Source organism: Rhinolophus hipposideros (genome assembly GCF_964194185.1).
Source record: "Rhinolophus hipposideros genome assembly, chromosome: 11".
NCBI classification, from domain to species: domain Eukaryota; kingdom Metazoa; phylum Chordata; class Mammalia; order Chiroptera; family Rhinolophidae; genus Rhinolophus; species Rhinolophus hipposideros.
In genome coordinates, this window is record NC_138057.1 from 66,633,569 (window position 1) to 66,652,585 (window position 19,017).

General features: G+C 42.9%; 1 protein-coding gene across 2 annotated transcripts in view; it reads right to left on the reverse strand.

The window, feature by feature from the left end:
• Window positions 1-19,017, reverse strand: part of TNC (tenascin C) — an 88,950-nt gene that overhangs the window by 59,039 nt on the left and 10,894 nt on the right. For both annotated transcript variants that reach the window (XM_081065940.1, XM_081065941.1), the window contains exons 2-3: window positions 4,058-4,651; window positions 188-1,597 (exon numbers count right to left, since the gene is read on the reverse strand). In XM_081065940.1, coding sequence (XP_080922066.1) covers window positions 188-1,597; window positions 4,058-4,514 — 1,867 coding nt within the window. In that variant the 5' untranslated portion in view covers window positions 4,515-4,651. The remainder of the gene's footprint in view (window positions 1-187; window positions 1,598-4,057; window positions 4,652-19,017) is intronic.

Consider the following 19,017-nt stretch of genomic DNA (forward strand, 5'->3'; position numbering starts at 1 on the left):
AATAGGTCGCCCTGTAACAGGGGGATGACCAGGGTCCCTTCAAAGAGTGTGTGTGTGTGTGTGTGTGTGTGTGTGTGTGTGTGTGTGAGAGAGAGAGAGAGAGAGATAGACACTTCGTTCTCCAACGCATACCAGGTGTACACTCAGTCATGGCCATTACCTCGCTAGGCTGAGCATGGGCACTCACCCTCAGAGCAGTCTTCCCCAGTGTAGCCCTCATTGCAGATGCAGCGGCCGGCGACACACTGTCCCCAGTTATTGCAGTCATTGGGGCAGGAGCGCTGCCCGCAGTCCAGGCCCGTGAAGCCTTCATGGCACACGCACTGCCCGTTCATGCAGCGGCCCCGGCCGTTGCAGTCATTGGGACACCTTCGTTCCTTGCACTCTTTGCCCATGAAGCCTTCATGGCACACACACTGCCCGTTCACACAGCGGCCCTGGCCATTGCAGTTGCTGGGACAGGAGAGCTCTGAGCAGTCGGGGCCGGTGAAGCTGTCCTCACACACGCACTGCCCGTCCACACAGCGGCCCCGGTTGCTGCAGTCCTTGGGGCACCGCAGATCCCTGCAGTCTTCACCCATGTAGCCATCGTCACAGACACACATGCCATTCACGCAGCGGCCGTGCTGGTGACAGTCATTGGGACAGCTCATTTCACTGCAGTCATAGCCCTGGAAGCCTTGTTCGCACACACACTTCCCCTTGATGCAGCGGCCTCGGCTGTGACAGTCGTTGGGGCACCGCAGCTGGCTGCAGTCCTCCCCAGTGTAGCCGTCGTCACACACACACTGCCCGTTGACACAGTGGCCGTGGCCGCTACAGCCCTTGGGACATTTGAGCTCACTGCAGTCAGTTCCCGTGAAGCCATCGTCACACTCACATTGCCCGTCAATGCAGCGGCCATGGTTGTGACAATCGGCGGGACATCTCTTCTCACTGCAGTCCACACCAGCAAAGCCCTCGTCGCACACGCACTGGCCCTCCTCACACCGGCCCTGGCCATTGCAGGCATTTGGGCAGGTGAGTTGGCCACAGTCTTCTCCCGTGAAGCCTTCTTCGCAGTAGCAGGTGCCATTGACACAGCGGCCGCGGTCGAAACAGTCGTTGGGGCAGATGAGCTCGCTGCAGTCTTCGCCTGTGAAGCCCTCGTCACACACACACTCGTTCTCCACGCACCGTCCGCGGTTGTAGCAGTTGTTGAGGCACAGCGGCTCATTGCAGTCGTCGCCGGCAAAGCCGTCGTGGCACACACACTGGCCGTCCACGCACTGGCCGTGTTCCTCGCTGCAGGGCACTGGGCAGACCTCCTGGCTGCAGTCAGCCCCGGCGTAGCCTTCAAAACAGATGCAGACCCCGTTCACGCACTTGCCCTGGTCATTGCAGTCACTGGGACAGGCCAGCTGGCTGCAGTCCTCTCCAATGAAGCCCTCGTCACAAATGCACTGCCCATCGAGGCACTGGCCTTGCAGGTGACAGTTGCTGGGACATTCGGGCTCTGAGCAGTTGGGGCCTTTCCAGCCAGGTTCACAAACACAGCCACACCCCTCCGTGCTGAAGTTGCCCCGGCCACTGCAAAAGGGCCTGGTGTCCAGGCGGCCTGCAGCAAAGAGAAGAGATGTCCTCAAGTTGAGTACAACAGCCCGATTTCTCCATTGCTACCTGCGAAACCCAGATTCAAATTCAGCCAGAGCACGGGTTCCACCCTCAGGCCCCATCTGACTTAAAAACTAGTTTCTCAGTTTGTGAAACCGGATGGGATTCACATCTGATTGTACTAGCCAGGACTTCTTAACCTGTATTCTCTAAAATTGCAGCCTACTATACAAAGATAGTGTGTGTGTGCAGGTGTGTGTGTGTGTGTGTGTGTGTGTGTGTGTGTGTGTTTCCTCCCCTGGGAAGAGGATCCATAGTTTTCATCAGATTTTCACATAGTCCCATAATCCCAGTGAAATGTATGATACTGGGCTATGTTGCTACTTTGGTGCCCAGACAAAGTCAGGCACAAAAGAGATGTCCAAGAAACGATTGTTGAACTGAACCCAATTCTGACTCTTTGACTCAATAGTTGGGCTGCATCTGGGAAGGAATTTAGACCCTCTGGAGCTCAGTTTTTTCATCGGTGGAGTTGGACCAATAACCCACTTCCCTTTATCAGGGTTAAATGGGGACATGCAGTGCTCATCGTGATGTTACCTTTCAAAGGTTTCTGGGTTGACTCAAGTTGGTATATGGGTTTTATGTAACCAAAACTATCTAATTTTCCATAACCAAAACGAGGCAGCTAATGAGTACCTTTCTAATTCTGTCAGGACAACTTGCAATTTGGCGCTGCCCCCACAAAACTCATGCACCTTTATCTTTTTTTCCCCTCTCCTTCCTGAGGGCTGCAGTGGTGCGTGTGTCAGCGCTGACACAACTTCAGCCCTTCAAAGGCTATGTAATGTTTCGGCTTACCTAGCAGGAGTAACTAGCGTGAGTTCCACGGATCCCAAGAAGAACCAAATCTCACTCTATTTTCTCTGCATCTAAACACAATTGTATTAATATGTTTGATCCCCTTCCTGACAGCAGGAAGGAAGGCAACTGAAAAAAAGCTGGGTTGAAAAGTGAGAATCTAGACATATGCTGTGTAGTGTGGTGGCTCCTGGACACTTGGGGCTACCAGGCAATTGAATTGTGGCTCGTGTGGATTGAGATGTGCTGTACGTGTAAAATAAGATATACCCCAGATTTCAAAGGCTTAGTGTAAAAGAAAAAAAATGTACAACATCCGTGAATCATTTTTATATTGATTCCAGGCAGAACATGGATATTCCAGTTCTATTGGGTTAAAGAAAATAGATGATTACAATTATTCTTACCTGTTTTTCATTTCTTCAAAGTGACTATTGGAAAAATCTAAGATGACATATATGGCTCACATTATATTTTTATTGAATATCACTGCTCTAAACAATTATTTCAACTTACTCTTTAGAATTAATCCTATTGTGTAAGTCCCATCCAAATTTTGTCAGGGAGCTGACAGAGGGGGAAGATAAACTAATTTATGCATAAATAAAACTTTTTTCTGTTTTTTTTTTTTTTTTACCTTAGACGTTCTATTACAGTACTTCCCACTTACGGTAATTAGGTCTACTCTGAAAATAATTTGTCCAAGTAATTTCTGGTAATTTTTTCTGAGTGGCAGAAATAGACGTTTTCATTTGAAGCTGTTGGAACTCCTGTAATTCTATAAACATTAGGAAATGGAGATGAAGGCATAATTCCAAAGTGGCAAAACTCCTTCAAAAGGGGTGCAGGCAGGGATTACTTGGAAACTGTGAGTTCTGGAGACACACAGACATGTTCAAACTGCCTATCTCTTACTACCCTTCGTGTCATCTTGCCAGTTGGTTAATGTCCTTGAGACTCAGTATCTATGTCTGCAGAATGGGAATATTTAATTTTATCTTACAAGATTGTTGGGAGGATTAAATGAGATAATGAATTATAGTGCCTGGTCCATAAAAGGGGTTCAGTCCTTGGTTGTGACCGTCATCATTATTGCCATTTGACTGAGCACTTTGCCAATGCCCACAGATTTTGCAGCACCATACGCAGCACTGTACCCCTGTGAGAACACCAGGCTGTGGAACACTGTGGTTTAAGTCCCAATGTAGCCACATCTGGGCCTCAGTTTCCCTATTGTACAGGGCTGTATCAGTATCTTTTAGAATGTGATCTTTGGGTCAGGAATTTCGTACTGTGTTCATAGGCTTGGGGTAGATTTCATGTCAAACAAGTTTTAGAAACAAGTAATCAAAGAGAAACAGGATTTCCCAAAGTAAGACTTCTCAAAGGCCTGTAAATTCTGCTAAGAAACATCTGTCGCCAAGAGCAGAATAGACATGGTTACATTCTCCATACTTATTTGACTGTAAAAATCTCTTTTCAGTGATGCCTTGCGAGGCTAGTTCCCAAGGGAATCCACTTGGGAAACAACTCATGGATCCTGCCATGCTCATCACTTCTCCCATTTGCGCAGTGACAGGCTGGGCCAGTCACCAGCTCGTACCTTCTGCAGGCTGGAGACAGCAGCCTGCTCCTGTGGTGCACTGTTCCCGCAGGGAGGACACCAGGTTCTCCAGCTCCTCCAGTCTGCTCAGAAGCTCCTTGATGTCAGGGGCAGGGGCACAACCACAGGCCCGGCGGGGGATGTTGATTCGGTGTGTGAAGACGATCTGGTTTCCCCCATCCATGGTGTGCTCCTGGAAGCTTTCGCTGGGCTCCAAGGGTGGGGCTAAGTCTTTCTCCCCACTGGCTGATTCCAGATCCACAGAGCACTGGGACCCTACAGGCAGCTTGATGTTGTAGATGTGGTTAAACACCACTGGCTGGTTTTCCTCCGACAGGGTGACGTTCACCCCAGTCTGTCGCTTGTGCCGAATGAATTTCTTGAGAACCCCGCCTTCAGTAGGGATGGCGAGCAAAGCTAGGCAGATACCCGCCAATAGCTGAGTCACAGCCCCCATGGTGGAGGTGGGGTTGGCTAGATATTTCTGGGGTTCAAAGGTCCTAGGCTGTCTCACTCTCAGGCAGACTTGGGGATTCGGAAGCACAGAGTTGAATCCAAATCAGTTGTTCCTGATCTTCTTGAAGGAATTCTCTTCTATAGGTACATAAAGAAAAACAACAAGCTTATTAGTATTTACTGGTAATTGAACCTATTGAATATCTGTAATTCCAAGTGAGTTTTTATTTTATGTCTGCTTGTTTGAAGCTCTCCTGATACTCCCGCAATATTCACTGTAGTGCTGATACACCGCAGTCTCTAAAAGAGTACAGAGGATTAGATACAAACAGAGATTGGAGGAGAATTGCTGTTGTGAGGCCATTCTTACTCTGCTAAGCTGTCTAATTCATCTGTGTTATGCCTCTTCACCTGTATGGGATATCAAGTATAGAGGCAAGGGGTGTTGTCAAAGGCAGTTGAGAAATTATTGAGTACAGATAGGAAGACGTGGTGAATCTTTAGGTGGTTATAATGTTGACTAAAATATGCCATGGATGCTTGTGAGAATGACCTATATATTGTATGAAGTCATTCATAGTCCTGTTTAATTAGGAAATACACCTGAATGTAGGTCAAGAAAATAATTGACAGCTATTTGGTTTTTAATCAATCATTTTACAAATTGACATTTTCTTATGCCCATATTGTTCTTAAACGTGTACATTCTAAGTTGGCTATTTATGTCAATTAGATGTGGTGTTTGGATTGCTTATTCTGTAAGAGGTTTTCCAACTTTTTGTCCTAGGAAGATCTTATCCTAACGATAGAATGCATCAACATAATCTCTATGATGACAGAGAGTCTTTGCAAAACCTGGAGAAGAACTGTGGCAGGAAAAACTGAACCAAGAAGAATTTCTGTAGGACTAAACAGAGGTCTAGGGACCTAGAAAGCACCAGCTGTACCTTTAATCAAAAACTTCCTATCCTTACCACATCCTAATTATATTGATATTTGATATTTTACCTACTATCCATTGAACATCTACTTAGGCAAAAACGAAGCAAAACAATACAAAACACAAAGACAAAAAAGAAACAAAAACTTCTTCTGAGTTTCTCATTCAAATTAGTTTCCTAATAGGAATTTGTGGATCTGTGATGCAGGTGAGCGCACTGAATAAAAATTATCACGAAGAGAACTTAGAAAGGTCTCTTCTCTCAGACCAGCATAACTCATCTTATTCGTTTACTGTACAAATATTTATTGATTGCATACTCTGTTGTAATTGCTTTAACTCTCCTTGCCTTCCACAACGTCCTTCCTTCCCATCCTCTTCCCATCAATTCTTGCTCTTTTTTTTTTCTTAAATGAGCAAGGGCCACGGGCCAAGTTTGAAATGGTTTTGGACTTTTACCCAACACTTTTGTGTGTGTTGCTAAGTAGCTTAAGTTTCCATCTAAAAGACCACTAGAGTTGCTGGTTGAGACTTTAAGACAATGAGTCTAGGCTAATCATGACCAGAGTATGGGTTGAGGAAGGATTTGTCACTGTGCTTGTCAGGGACGTGCATTGGCACAGCCCCATGCCGCGTTGTTTGGAGGAAAGAAATAGGATTCTTCCGGGCTGTGTAGTTGTGTGTTTCCCATTGGCGCATGGTGGTCTGAGGGCAAATGGATGTTTTCATACTTTGGGAAAGACCCATTATATCTTCAGTGTGGTATAAAATACCTCAGTTTGAGAAATAGACACACCTGGGTTCGAATGCCACTCACTATCTCTGTGACTTGGGCAAGCTATTTATCCTCTCTAAACCATGACTTCATTTGTGAAATGGGGTTCAAAATCCTTTCCAAGGGAATTATGGATTAGCTCAACATGGTGTCAGGCCCATTGGAAGCACACATTAAAATGTAGCTGCAATTCTGTTGCACTCTGAGGAACAAAACCTAGCACCAATCCAGGCCAATGGCTTCTTTTTTGCTTAAACTTGACCTCACTGAATTCAGGCCTAAAGTCAGCAGCAACTTGAATCTAGATCAAAGAGGGGCTACAGAAATCACTAATGGGTAAGGGTAAATCTTATAAAGATAAATGTACTAGAACTGGAAATATTTACACCAGAGAAGCAAAAGATAAGGAATAAATAATAACCTTTAAGAATGTAAAATATTCTCTTACAGACAACTGGCTGGTTAATGTCCCCTTTGAGGATAGAGCTGTAGATTGCAGTTTGTGATACTTAGGTTAGACGTGAAGGGTCAATCTGACAGTAGGGCTTTTACAATTTGAGAATGAACAACTTATCCCACAGAGACTCTTTCAAAAAGCACAAGCAGATTCTTATCTTTATATGAAATGATCAGGCAATGGAAAATCTGGACAATATCTTGGAGGAGGAAGGAGTGTAGACCTGTGCACGTTCATCCTATAGTTGAAAACGAGAAGGCAGGGTTGCCATTTATAAACCCTGGGGAAGCAGGAGCTGGCTTGTGCCTTGTGGCCCCAAAGGACAGAACAAACACTAATGTGTGTATGCGTGTTGGGGGTGCCGTGGAAGGTTGGTGACAAGAAGGCAAATTTCAGCACAATAGGAGAAATATTTTTCTAGTTGGCATTATCCAGTCAAAAGGGCTTCTTTGAGAATATAGCAAGCTCCAGGTGCTGGAATAGTGGTGAAGAGATAGAATAGTGTGGAAGAGCCCAAGTTTTGTAGACAAACTGCCTTGGGTTAGAGTCACTGTTCAACCACTGCCTCTTCCTTGAGAGATGTCTTATCTCCTACCATAAGCCAGAGTCATGTCATCAATAAAATGTGATACAGGTGTCTTCATAAGACTGTTGTGAAAAGTACACGAGATGACGTGTGTAATCGGAATGGTACAGTCCTTGGCAGCAGCAAGAGTTCAATAAAGGGAAGCTTTGTAGTAAAACAGACGGACTGCACTTAATATTTTTTCCAGGATTTTCTTTCTCATAACTCTTGAAACTACCATGGCATCTGCAAGATCTGCTTTTTAAAATTAGGATAAGAGTTCTGCAGTGAAGTGGAGACCTATCTCTCAGAGCTCCCAGGCAAATATGCCTTGGGAGATATCTCTACCTCTACCTCTGTCTCTGTCTCTGTCTCCGTCTCCATCTTGGTCTCAGTCTCCCTCCATCTATCCATCTATCTACCTACCGATCTATTGTTGTGGTGAGAGTAAAGGACCTGGTGAGGCAGTGATTGCCAAGGAAGGCAGCAGGAAGAGACCCAGCCTGTGGATTGGCTCAGTACCTAGATTATTGGAGGTCACAGATCCAGGACAAAGTGGCTGTTTCCAAGGCTGTGGCCTTACTCTGTACCCTGTCTCAGCATACTCGTATATGCCGAATGCAGAAAAACACACATGTGGACCAAATTTTGCTTTCTATCTTTATCAAAACAAAAATTTCGAGCCAAGTGAACAACTGCGAATTGTTTTTGTGAGACTCTTTAGGTGTTGGCTTTCCCATTTACTTCTCAAAACATAGTTAACCTGGGGAAGAAAAATCTACCATAAAGACTTCCCCTTAAGAGAGAAGGTTTAAGAAGAGGTAGCAAACTTGGATTCACTGGTCTAAAGCTGTGCCCTCAAATAGGGTCGCTACTGGCCACAAGCGATTATTAAAATTAAAATTAAATACAATTAAAAATGGCATCCTCAGTTGTACCACGCCTGCCTCACGTGCTTAATAGTGATATGACTAGTGTTCATAATATCAGATAGTGCAGATAAAGAACATTTCCATCTTTGCAGGAAAGTTATTGAGCAGTACTGCTTTAGAGGGTTGCTTGGTGATATTAAGGCCATTGTACAAATGAGGAAACTGAGGCTCAGAGAGGTCAAAGAGGCTATGAGAACGTAACGATATTGTTAAGTCTCACAGCTAATGAAAATGGATGGGTACCTCAGACACAGGTGCAGGAGACTAGGGGGTTCTCTGAAGTATCTCACCCAAACACAAGCAATATGTGCACCATAAGTTCCATCCCTTACATGTTCAAACATATCCAGGTACAAGTGAGGAATGGTCTTCATGGCTGTCGTCTTCCTCAAACGTGACGGGATATCACCTTGCCCCAGGTCAGCATCTTTTCCGCCCGTTCTACCCTTGGGATAGGAAATGTTTTTCTCATTTCTCTCTCTGTATACCTTAGCTTCCCAAGTTCTTCATGAGGTTCTTCTCCTCAAATCAAACCAAAAATAAGCTGCTCCAGAAACCGCACTGGCCACACCTAACGTCTTGTCATGCTCTGCCTCTCCCTCCTCTGGGGAGCTGGTAGAACGTGTCAAAAGTAACATGATTCTCCTTCTTCTGTTGACTCTGCACTATTTTGCTTCAGTGTTTTGGAAGGAACTCAGCCCACTTCCTTCAGCAGTCTAAACACCTCTGTCGGTGAAGCGGCTGGATGTGGGAGAAACAGCCTGGTCTTTGGAGAGAAGTAGACCTCTGTTAGAATCTGACTCTTCTCCTTATGGTAGTAACTGCTACCTGTGGACATTCACTTTGCCCTCTGAGTCTCACTTGCCTTACCTCATACAGGATTATACATTTGTCTGCTTCATAGAGTTGTGGGAGATGGCATAAAATGAAAAGATATATATTAAGTTACTAGCACCGTGCCTGGCACATAGTAGGTGCTAAATATATGGTACCTAATGAAAATAGAACCTATAATAATAACGCTGATCAAGTAGAAAATTGATCAGGAAGGAAATTTGCACCTAGAAGGGATGGGAGAATCAAGAAGACACTAATCAGGGAGAATCAGGGAGAATCATGACTATAATAATAATGTAATAGGTAACAAAAGGGATTGAGCAACCTAAGTCTATTAAGGTTCAAAGTGGAGGGAGACTACATTCTTTTGAGGTGTTCAAGAAAGACACCTCAAAAGAGAAGGTATCTGAGATGCAAATGAAGGATGGGTGGGATTCTAAAGAGTGGATGTGTACAACGGTAGTCGGTGGGTAGAATTCAAAGCCTACAGAAGTGAAGCAAAAGGCCATGGAGTTGGAAAACCTGGGAAGAAGGTGAGAGTAAGAATAACAGCTTCCCTTTGTGGCTACCTGACAGACGCAGAGGTGGGGTGACACGTATGGAATACTGAAGTTCTAGTTCTACTGGGATATAAAATACATCTAGGGGAGTGGAAAGGAGAGAGCACACAAAGTTGGTAGAACCATACCAAGGAGGGCATTATGGGTTGGTGTGAAGAGTAGGTGCTGAGCCCGCCCGGTAAGCATTGCTATGCCTCTCTAAGGCTAGGAGTCTAATTGCTCACAGCGTCATCTGTTGAGAAAAACATAGGCTTCTGTATTTAGCCCCTGGGTCTCGAAATACTCGGCACATTTATTGTGCTTATTACATACGTACATACATACATACATACAAACAAACAAACAATGGTCCTAAAGGCTATTTTGGGGGGTGCTGGAGGGGAGTGTGAAAATATTAAGACTTTGTTACTAATGATAATAATTAGTTCATGTTTTAATTTCTTTGGTATTAGATGCTGTCTGTATAGGATTATTCTCCAGATTTTTATGCAGAACATTACTCTGAGGTAACACTTCATTTAACGGCGAGGAAACCATAGTCAGTATTATAGCAGCTATGTCCCAAAGGTATTTTGGTTAATAATTTCATACTTTAAGGTGCCTCTTGTCTTGTTAGCAAATCTTCCTCCCTGGTTTTTCTTGTTTCTCAGTAGGGCTGTTTAGTAGCTAAACTCTTGGAAACTGCATGGAATAAACGAAGGGTTATTTTGAGGCACCTCATCACAGGACGAAGACCATAGCTAGTCAAAGGAATCAACAATCTCTGGATTTTTCCTTAGTCACAGGAGAATAAACAATTTCATTTTTAGATAAAGACAAAACTTTCAACTGGCAAGACTCATATTTCAGAGTTAGCTACTTCTGACTTCATTTCTTAGTAGCTCAAAGCGTATATTTATCTTGTTGACTTAGGCACGTATGTGAAATATCCTGGGTTTGGGGGAACAAGCAGGATGCTCTCTGTTTAGCAATTCGGATGCATTTCTTTCCATATCATTTTGTCCATGCACACGACAGCTCACACCAAGAGAATTTTATTGTGCACAGTCAGTTAAGCACGGAGTTGCTTACAAGGGCGTTCTTCAAGGTTCTAGAAATTCCTCACCCCTTGTCCTTCCCAACATTCATAAATTCCTTCTTGGAATGTGTCAGGAAGAGAGAGGAGCCAGGAAAGAGCCTTAAATGTGGATTTTTTTTTCCAAGGACATCTGATCTTTATAGTCGAGTGAGTCCAGCACAACCTGTGTCTTAAAAGAATTGAGAAAACTCTGATTGCCAAACCAAAACCCTTCCAAGCCCTAGGTGTTTGAATTCCAGCACTGAAAAACACTTAGGTAGCACGGTGGCTTAACTGGTGCCCAGTTAGGATGCTAGTAGAGCCAACAATCATCCCAGAGGCCTGAGAAATTAATGTATTTTAAAAATCATTTATTCTTGCAGTCAACAAAGATGAGTTCAGTAAGTGCTAAGACCAGGCGATGGGATAGCCCAAGGGGTAGGGAGGTGCTCCAGAGACCGATGATGGAGAGTATTTGCTCTCAAATAGTCCAGTAAAGGAAACAGACATGTAAACAGATATTTATAGGAAAGAATGACAAATGCTACAATTGACAAATATCCAAGGAGACTCTGCTCTGTTTGAGAGTTTCTGCTCTAGTGTCAGTCAAATACTATCGGATCCTGGTTCTGTCATTTGCTATTAGTTTGAACCATATGGAATTGCCATTAGTGTAGATTAAAAATAGTTGGATCGTGGCAATTTTGTATGGCTCCATCTAGTAGCTATGACCTTAGATATGTGAGAAAAAAAATGAGATCATACATGGAAATAATTAGGACAGTGCCTAACAGGAGGGAGAGCTTAATAACTGGTGTGTGTTGTTACTGTGGGAGGATTGGTGTCTTTTGTTTGGACAAGACAGTTAGTGAAGGCTAGTCTCTGAAGGATGAGGACGCCATAAGGGAATTTTGGGGGAGTCCTGCCTGCTCAATGTTGCTTTTTCCATAGAAGCGTATAATTCTTAGTGTTTCAGAGACAGGGAATACTCTGAAATTCTTAGGAGAGTAAGAAGGCTGTGGCTAGAGTCCTGGTTTTCCTTCCAGCCTATCTGTTCTAATTCAGTAGCAAGACAATCAAGTCCATGAGCGTGGGGTGGAGCTCTTTTCTGGGAGGTGAGTGCACTGGCCAACAGGCTGTGCTGCTACTGGGATGCTGGTCCACGCCGCTCAGCCAGGGCTTCTCCACAACAAGCTGCCTGTGGTTTAGTCTTTCAAGACATTGCTCCGGATGGGAAATGTTTGGCTCAGCTTTTCAACACTTTCCATAGACACAGACAGATAGCAGATTGCAGAATCAAAATCAGACTTGGGCAGGGCTTAGAAGCAACTGTAAAAGAGCACTGAGTCCAGGAGTGGCAAATCTGTGGCACCCACACACATGCTTCTAGTGTACATAGCAGACATTTTTAATCAATACCAAAACACTTCCATGGAGCTGCACTACAGAACTGTTGCGAGTGTACCACTCCAGGCAGCCGCATGCAATTCAGGAGAGGCAGTACATGACGTGAAAGAGAATAACGGATTTGAAACACCCAGAGAGAGCCACCGGCTGATCAGTGGTAAAGCTGATACTAAACCCATAGATCCCGCCTCTGGATCCAGAAACTTGATTGAGGCTTATCTCTTTCCCCAGATCACTGGGAGGGCTTTAAAACTGAGTGCATATGAAAGGTTCTCAGTAATTCTTAATTTGACGTCAATTTAATGGTCCCAGAGAGAAATATGAGCAATGGGGTCTCGGAGAACATGTGTTGAGAGATTTCCAGATTTCTTGGTTCTGGAACATTTCTTTAATTTTCCTTCCTTTCACCCATTCATCCATCTAACTATCCATCTTTTCAGCACATATTTACTAAATACCTATCATGTACTCAGCCCAAAATTAAGTCTGAGGGATACAACAATAAAGAAGATAGACAGGTTCTCTATGGTTGTAAAGCTTACCATTTCCTCCTGAAAACTCACAAAATGCAATTGATTTTAAATCCATGTATTGTGGATTTCATATTTGTGATATTCTTTTTTTTTTTTTTTAACAGGACTTTATTGGGGAACAGTGTGTACTTCCAGGACTTTTTTCCAAGTCAAATTGTCCTTTCAATCTTAGTTATGGAGGGTGTGGTTCAGCTTCAAATTGTCCTTTCAGTCTTAGTTGCAGGGGGCGGAGCCCAACATCCCTTGGGGGACTCCAGGAGTTGAACTGGCAACCTTGTGGTTGAGAGCCCACTGGCCCATGTGGGAATCGAACCGGCAGTCTTCGGAGTTAGGAGCATGGAGCTCTAACCGCCTGAGCCACCGGCTGGGCCCCTGTGATATTCTTAAGTATCGCTGTAGACTGAGAACATGGTACACGCTGCCGAACCAGTAAGAAGAGTGAACATCTTAAGATTCTTTCAAGAGCTACTTGCTGTTGACTTACTATGTGCTGAGTGCCAGAGAGACTAGGCAGAGTAAGGACCCATTCTCTGTTTCCAGAAATCTCAGAACTAGAATATGCACATGCAAGTTTCAGTAACAGTACTTGTCTGCATGATCATAGCCTGTGCTAAGCATTTTCAGTATCCAATTTCAAATTCTCACAAAATGAGGAAACTGAGGCATAGCATAATTAAGTGGTGTGTGCAAGTTCAGTTCTCTATTAAGTAGTAGAGTAGGGATTTGCACGCAGGTCCATCTGAGTACAAAGTAAGTGCTCTAACCATCATGTTACATAGCCTTTTGAGCTGGAGGGCCAAGGAAAGGAGTTATGCTTCAAGACCAGAGCCAATCTCTGTCTATATAACTTCCAAACACCTGTCTCAAAAGTGAATACTATCAATGCCCTGGGATTAGGGCCTTAAGGTGCCAGACGTTCTGTGGGTGCGCCGGAGATGAAGCATGCTGACCGATTCCATGGAGACGCTGTCACATCTCAGTTATCACGGGGAGAGGATTCCAGATGCCTTGAAGGCTCCTTGAAAGCCCTTTTGCCATCTTGGAGTGGACAAATCTATCTGTCCTTCAAGATAAAGCTCAAAAAACAAAAATCTATTATCAGAAATTTTCTCAGGTAACTTTTTCCTTCCTCTGAGTATTTGATCTGCTATTATTTCCATCATAGGTCATTCTAAAAATGATTCAGGGTGGCTTTATTATGGATGTAAAGCTTCCTCTTTTAGAGCTTATTGCAAATTCTATCTTGTATTTATGTCAGGCTGTAAGCAGTTAGTGTACGCACAGTTAGTCCTTATCTAGTTTTAATGCAGTTAGACCGTGGACTGTAAACTCCATTAAAAAAGGAACTATGTCTGAGTCATTCACCTCTCAATACCCAGTGCCAAGCTCTGTGTCTTGAATGTAACAAATGTACAATATATTGATATTTGAATAAAATAAAGCTGAATATATTTCTTGATTTGAATTTACAAAGAGCAGGTGCTCGTATCCATGAAATTGACGAACGGACACATACTGATGGCTCTAATGTAATTAGTTCTCCTGTGACCTCTTCTAAGGAAGGTGTATCAAGGAGTTCATCATAGATAGCTACACTCCTGGAATTAGTTCCTTTTTATTCCTTTAGCTGTTCAGTGACTACGTTTACGTGCCAGATACCATGCTAAGCACAGGGGTTACAAAAGTGACCAATCCAGGCCAGGCTCTGTCCCACGAGATTCTACTCAACACCCCAAGGGTTCTTGAGAGCCCAGGACTGTCTGCTTTGAGACAAGCTGTCTGTATGACCAAAGTAAACTCAACTGGACCTTTGGCAGAAGGTGCACTTGACCAGGTCTATAATATACTCAGTGTGAAAATTTGGTTTTGGTGTGAAGGACACATCCTGGGAAATTTGTCACTAATCTTTCTAGTTTCATTGCAGCATTTGTTGTTTGTTATATGTGGGTCACTCTCCTTTTGTACTTTGACTATGTATTACTTCTTTTTAAGCTCCTGGAGACTTAAGGCTCTCAGGGGGCCATGTAGGAGAAAGTGCAACAGATTGAAGAGCTAAAAGATGAGCTTGGAATGACTCAGGTGACCTTGGGCAAGTCACATCCACTCTCCTGTGACAGAAGCTAGTGCACGTGGCTCCAATTCCAGAGTCTCTTTGGTTCCCTATGGTCTATTGTTAATTCAGCAACATTTCTGCTGAAGTTAAGTTTGGATTTTATTTTAGGCCCAAGTCAAATGGCCAACATTAAGCACACACACACACACACACACACACACACACACACAAAACCCCCAAATACTGAGTGTTTCTTTCTTTAGTTATTTGGCTAAAGCATTGTTGGTACTTCATGGCTTCCTCACCCCCATCCCCCACACAGAAGTTTCATTACTAACCGAATTAAGCCCACAAATCTTAATCCATAAAATATTTCCATCGAGCCCAGTAACAAGATTCATATTTGCGGTTTAGTATACCTAAGAAAAGCTCAGATGAAATATGACTAGATCCATTGATATGTTCAGACCACAAACTACCCTGGTAAGGTCTGGTTTCAATTTTTGAAATAAAAATTCTGCAGAGCACTTGCTTTCTCTCTTCTATTTCTTGCCTAGACAGAAAAGAAAATAAAACGTGGTCTGACCAAGTGGCAATAATACAGGTTCCTGGAAAATTGTTTCAATAATAGATCTGAATTCATTTCCCAACAGAACAATGACCTCCCCCATTATGGCCTTCATCCAGAGAGTTAAGAAATCTAGTTGACTCTTCCACAAGTACTGGTAAGTTGAGCTCTTGCTCCACAGTTAAAAAATGAAAGAGATTTATCTAGGAAGGACAGGTTATAGATGGACTCATAACTCAACTTCCAACTAGAGACGTTTTGAATGGCTCCGTGATATGGTAGCCTTTGTGAAGCTGTTATCAGCCACCGAATGCCAAAGATGTAGGCTCGAAAATACTTTGAAAACTGAAGAAGGCACTGTAATGGGTGACAGAACATAGCCTTGCCAGTCAGGAAGACCTGGGATCAGAGTCTGCTTACCTGCTGGGGAGTCTTGGATAAAGTCCTATACCTTTTCTAAACTGTGGCTTTTTCCATTGTAAATACAGATCTTTCCAGGGTTGTTGGATACAATGAATGTGATCACAGAGTTACAAAGGCCTAGAATGTTAATAATAAGTGCTGTCCAACTGTTAGTGTCTATTCTTTTCTCTCCTTTTCCTTTTTTGTCCTCCCCATTATGAAACTCTACAACATTTAACATATTAAAAAATAGACACTAATATTGTAGAGGTTCGTGTATTGGTTAAGAAGTTGAATTAGTTTGGGATAGCAATTAAGTTTTAGTTTATGGGTCAACTTCAGTTAGCTGATACAGCTTCCTGGAACTGCATTGAGAAAGATTCTGTGGCTGTGTTTGGCTTAGCAATGTCTGCCATGGGTACCACAGTGGGCGGGTGGGGGTTGTGACGTGTGCCAACTATTTGTGGACATGTGGACTATCTAGAAAGACTAGATAGCTTTGGCAATCTTTTCCAACCCAATGTGCTGATGTTCAAATGAATGCAACGCTGTTTCACTGAGGCCTGTGTCAGAGGGAGCCAGATGGAGTCACTGACAGTCATAAAACCCTATATAGATCAAATTCAGTATATCTTGATACACTTTGATAGCAGTTGACTCCTGAAATGTAAATGTGCCTCTAAGGCTGAGAGGAGGAAACTGGACTCTCAGAGAAAACTAAGACTACTCCAGTAATGAATTTGTGTGATCCCCGGCAAGGCAGACATACTTTTATCATCTATTTTCTCTCTCTCAAAATGGGCATGTAAAAGCCACAGTGATAACTAACACTGATGGAACACATCTGTACCAGGAACTGCTTTACATGTCTTATGTGGATTATGTTATTGAATACTCTCCCAGATGTCTGAGGTAGCTACCTTTATTTTTCTCAGTTTATAGCTGAGGGAACAGGCTCACACAGCTCAAGGTCATGTAACTGGAAAGGGGAGCAGGAATTTAATTCAGGTGGACTGACTCATGAGTCAGAGACCCCTTTCCTATCCATCAGCTTTGCACTGTCCTTTAATGATGTCATACAGTGGTTTTTGTGTGCCTAAGTTACAAGGATTAACTTCAAAAGGATCCAGTGGTCAAGATCCAGAGTAAATATTGGCCATGAAAGACCTTTATGACTTAGAGAGAGAACAGAAAAAGCTGCACATGAGCCTGAAATATGGAGATGTTTCTAACCCTTGACTTTGGTTTAATTTAGCTTTTTAACTTTAAGCAACATTTTCTAAAGTATAATCTACGACATGCTGACAGGTATTAATGCAAGGGGAATATTATTTAATTAAACATGCTTGGAAAATTGTATTTTAAACCAAATGCTCTTTTCAACCAAAGTACACAGCTTTCTTTACTTCAGGGTTTTCTAGGGTCTTTCATGTGTTTGTGTTCTTTGGAAATTTCCAACGAGGGGAGAGTTTATAGAGTACTTCCCAAACTTACTTGATTATTTTGTGTTTGAAGTATGACCCAGGATTAGGTTTGATGGAACACGATGGGGGAAGTACAGATTTATAGTAATTCCTAGACCCTTTCTCTTTTCATTCCCTTGTATGTTAGATGGGGCTAATGATATACCTATGACAAGTTCCAGGATGAAGACTCTTTAGCTGTTCAAATTAAGAGTGAGGCAAATGGTTTAACACTTATCCTCTCCCTGACACTTTACCCATGCCATTTAATTGTGACACCAACCCTATGAGTTAGGAAGCATTGTTCATGTTAAAAGAGCTGAAGGCTTGAGAAGGTTAAGTAAGTTGCCTAATCAGTAATTATCTGACTCAGAGTTAAGAACCCAGTTTTATAATTCTAAACCCAGTGCTCGCTCTGCTATACCAAACTATCTTTCGAAGCAATATTCATTGTTCAGTTTAAAGAACTGATATTTATTTATTCAATAAATATCAAAGGGAAACCCAGTATCATGGATGGAAATAGAGTTGTTGGAGTCCTCAAATGGGGCCTCTTGGAAGAATGGTGTTGGGGAGTTGGGGATACAGAGGACTATTTACATTTTTAACTTGAGAGGAAGCACAAAGCTAAATGCACTGTAATGTCTATGTTTCCAGCAAATCTTTAAAGATCCTGGAAATAACTTACTCTGCTTGAATCTGGCCCAGAGAGAAAGTGAGTAAGTGAGAGGAAGATAAAGTGAGAAGCAGCAGACAGGGGAGCTTAAAAATCTCTCTTTTCTGGAAAATTGGGCCTCAGGCTATGTACTATCTGGAAATAAAAGGCTGGCTTCCAAGAAATTAGTCAAGGCATGATAGCATTTCAGAGGGTCTAGATATTACAACTTTTACTTTTGAAAAAATGGACTTACATGAACAAATAAACAAACAAATAAATAAGGAAATCTGGGAAAATCCCTCCTAGACAGGGTCATTTCATTTAGCATATGGCAGGAAAGTCAAGCAATTTAGCCTGAGAGAGATAACAATCAGAGGCAGGGGCAAAGCAGGATGAATCACACCAATGAATAACTCTTCCATGAGTCTTCTAAGCTTCCTTCAGGTCTAGAGTTTGGCATATGCTTTTGGAGGGGGACTTACTATTTCTGTTTCCATCTCTTTATATGTATAGCAATATCGAACATGCTAGTTTGTGGTTATTGGACATTACTCGTATGTATATAAATTTAGCACCCTGACTAGCAGGAGTCAGTAAACCCCCTAAGTGATCAGATAGTAAAAATTAGGCTTTCAGTCAGATGGTCTCTGTCACAACTCAACTGTATTGTAGAGAAATTAGTCATAGACATGGCATAAATGAATGAGCGTGGCTATGTTCCAATAAAACTTTATCTGCAAAAATAATCCACTACCCAATAGTTTGCTGAGTCTTGCTGGAATATAGTAGTTAGTAAATGACAATTAGTATTATAAAATCAAATATAGATTAAACTGGACAGGAAGGAAACTAACATTTTGTTGAAAGCCTACTGTATTCCGGTTTTGTATCAAGTCTTATGCTAACTGTTTTTGTTATATGTGCTATCGTTTATCTTGTCATTTGTCATAGCAACCTTATGAGACAGGTATTATGGCTATTTGGAAGTAAAATTGATACGCAGGGAGGTTCAGCAACGGGACTGAGAGGCAAAGCCAGCTTTTGGACCTTGATTGATGACTCTAAAATATGTGCTCTTAACTACTACACTGGGTTGACTCATCAAGCAGCTTCCTAAGGTGAAAACTTAAATTAGCACAGCTCAATAAAAAGAGAGCTGAGCCCAAGCAGAGCCCTTCACCTTCCATTTCCTAGATCTACAGCCGCAATCTGGTGGCCGTCCATGTATAAGCACTGAAGTATTTGACCTCTGTCTTTCTCCCAGAGCCTCTGGCGGGAGCTCAAGTTTTACACACTT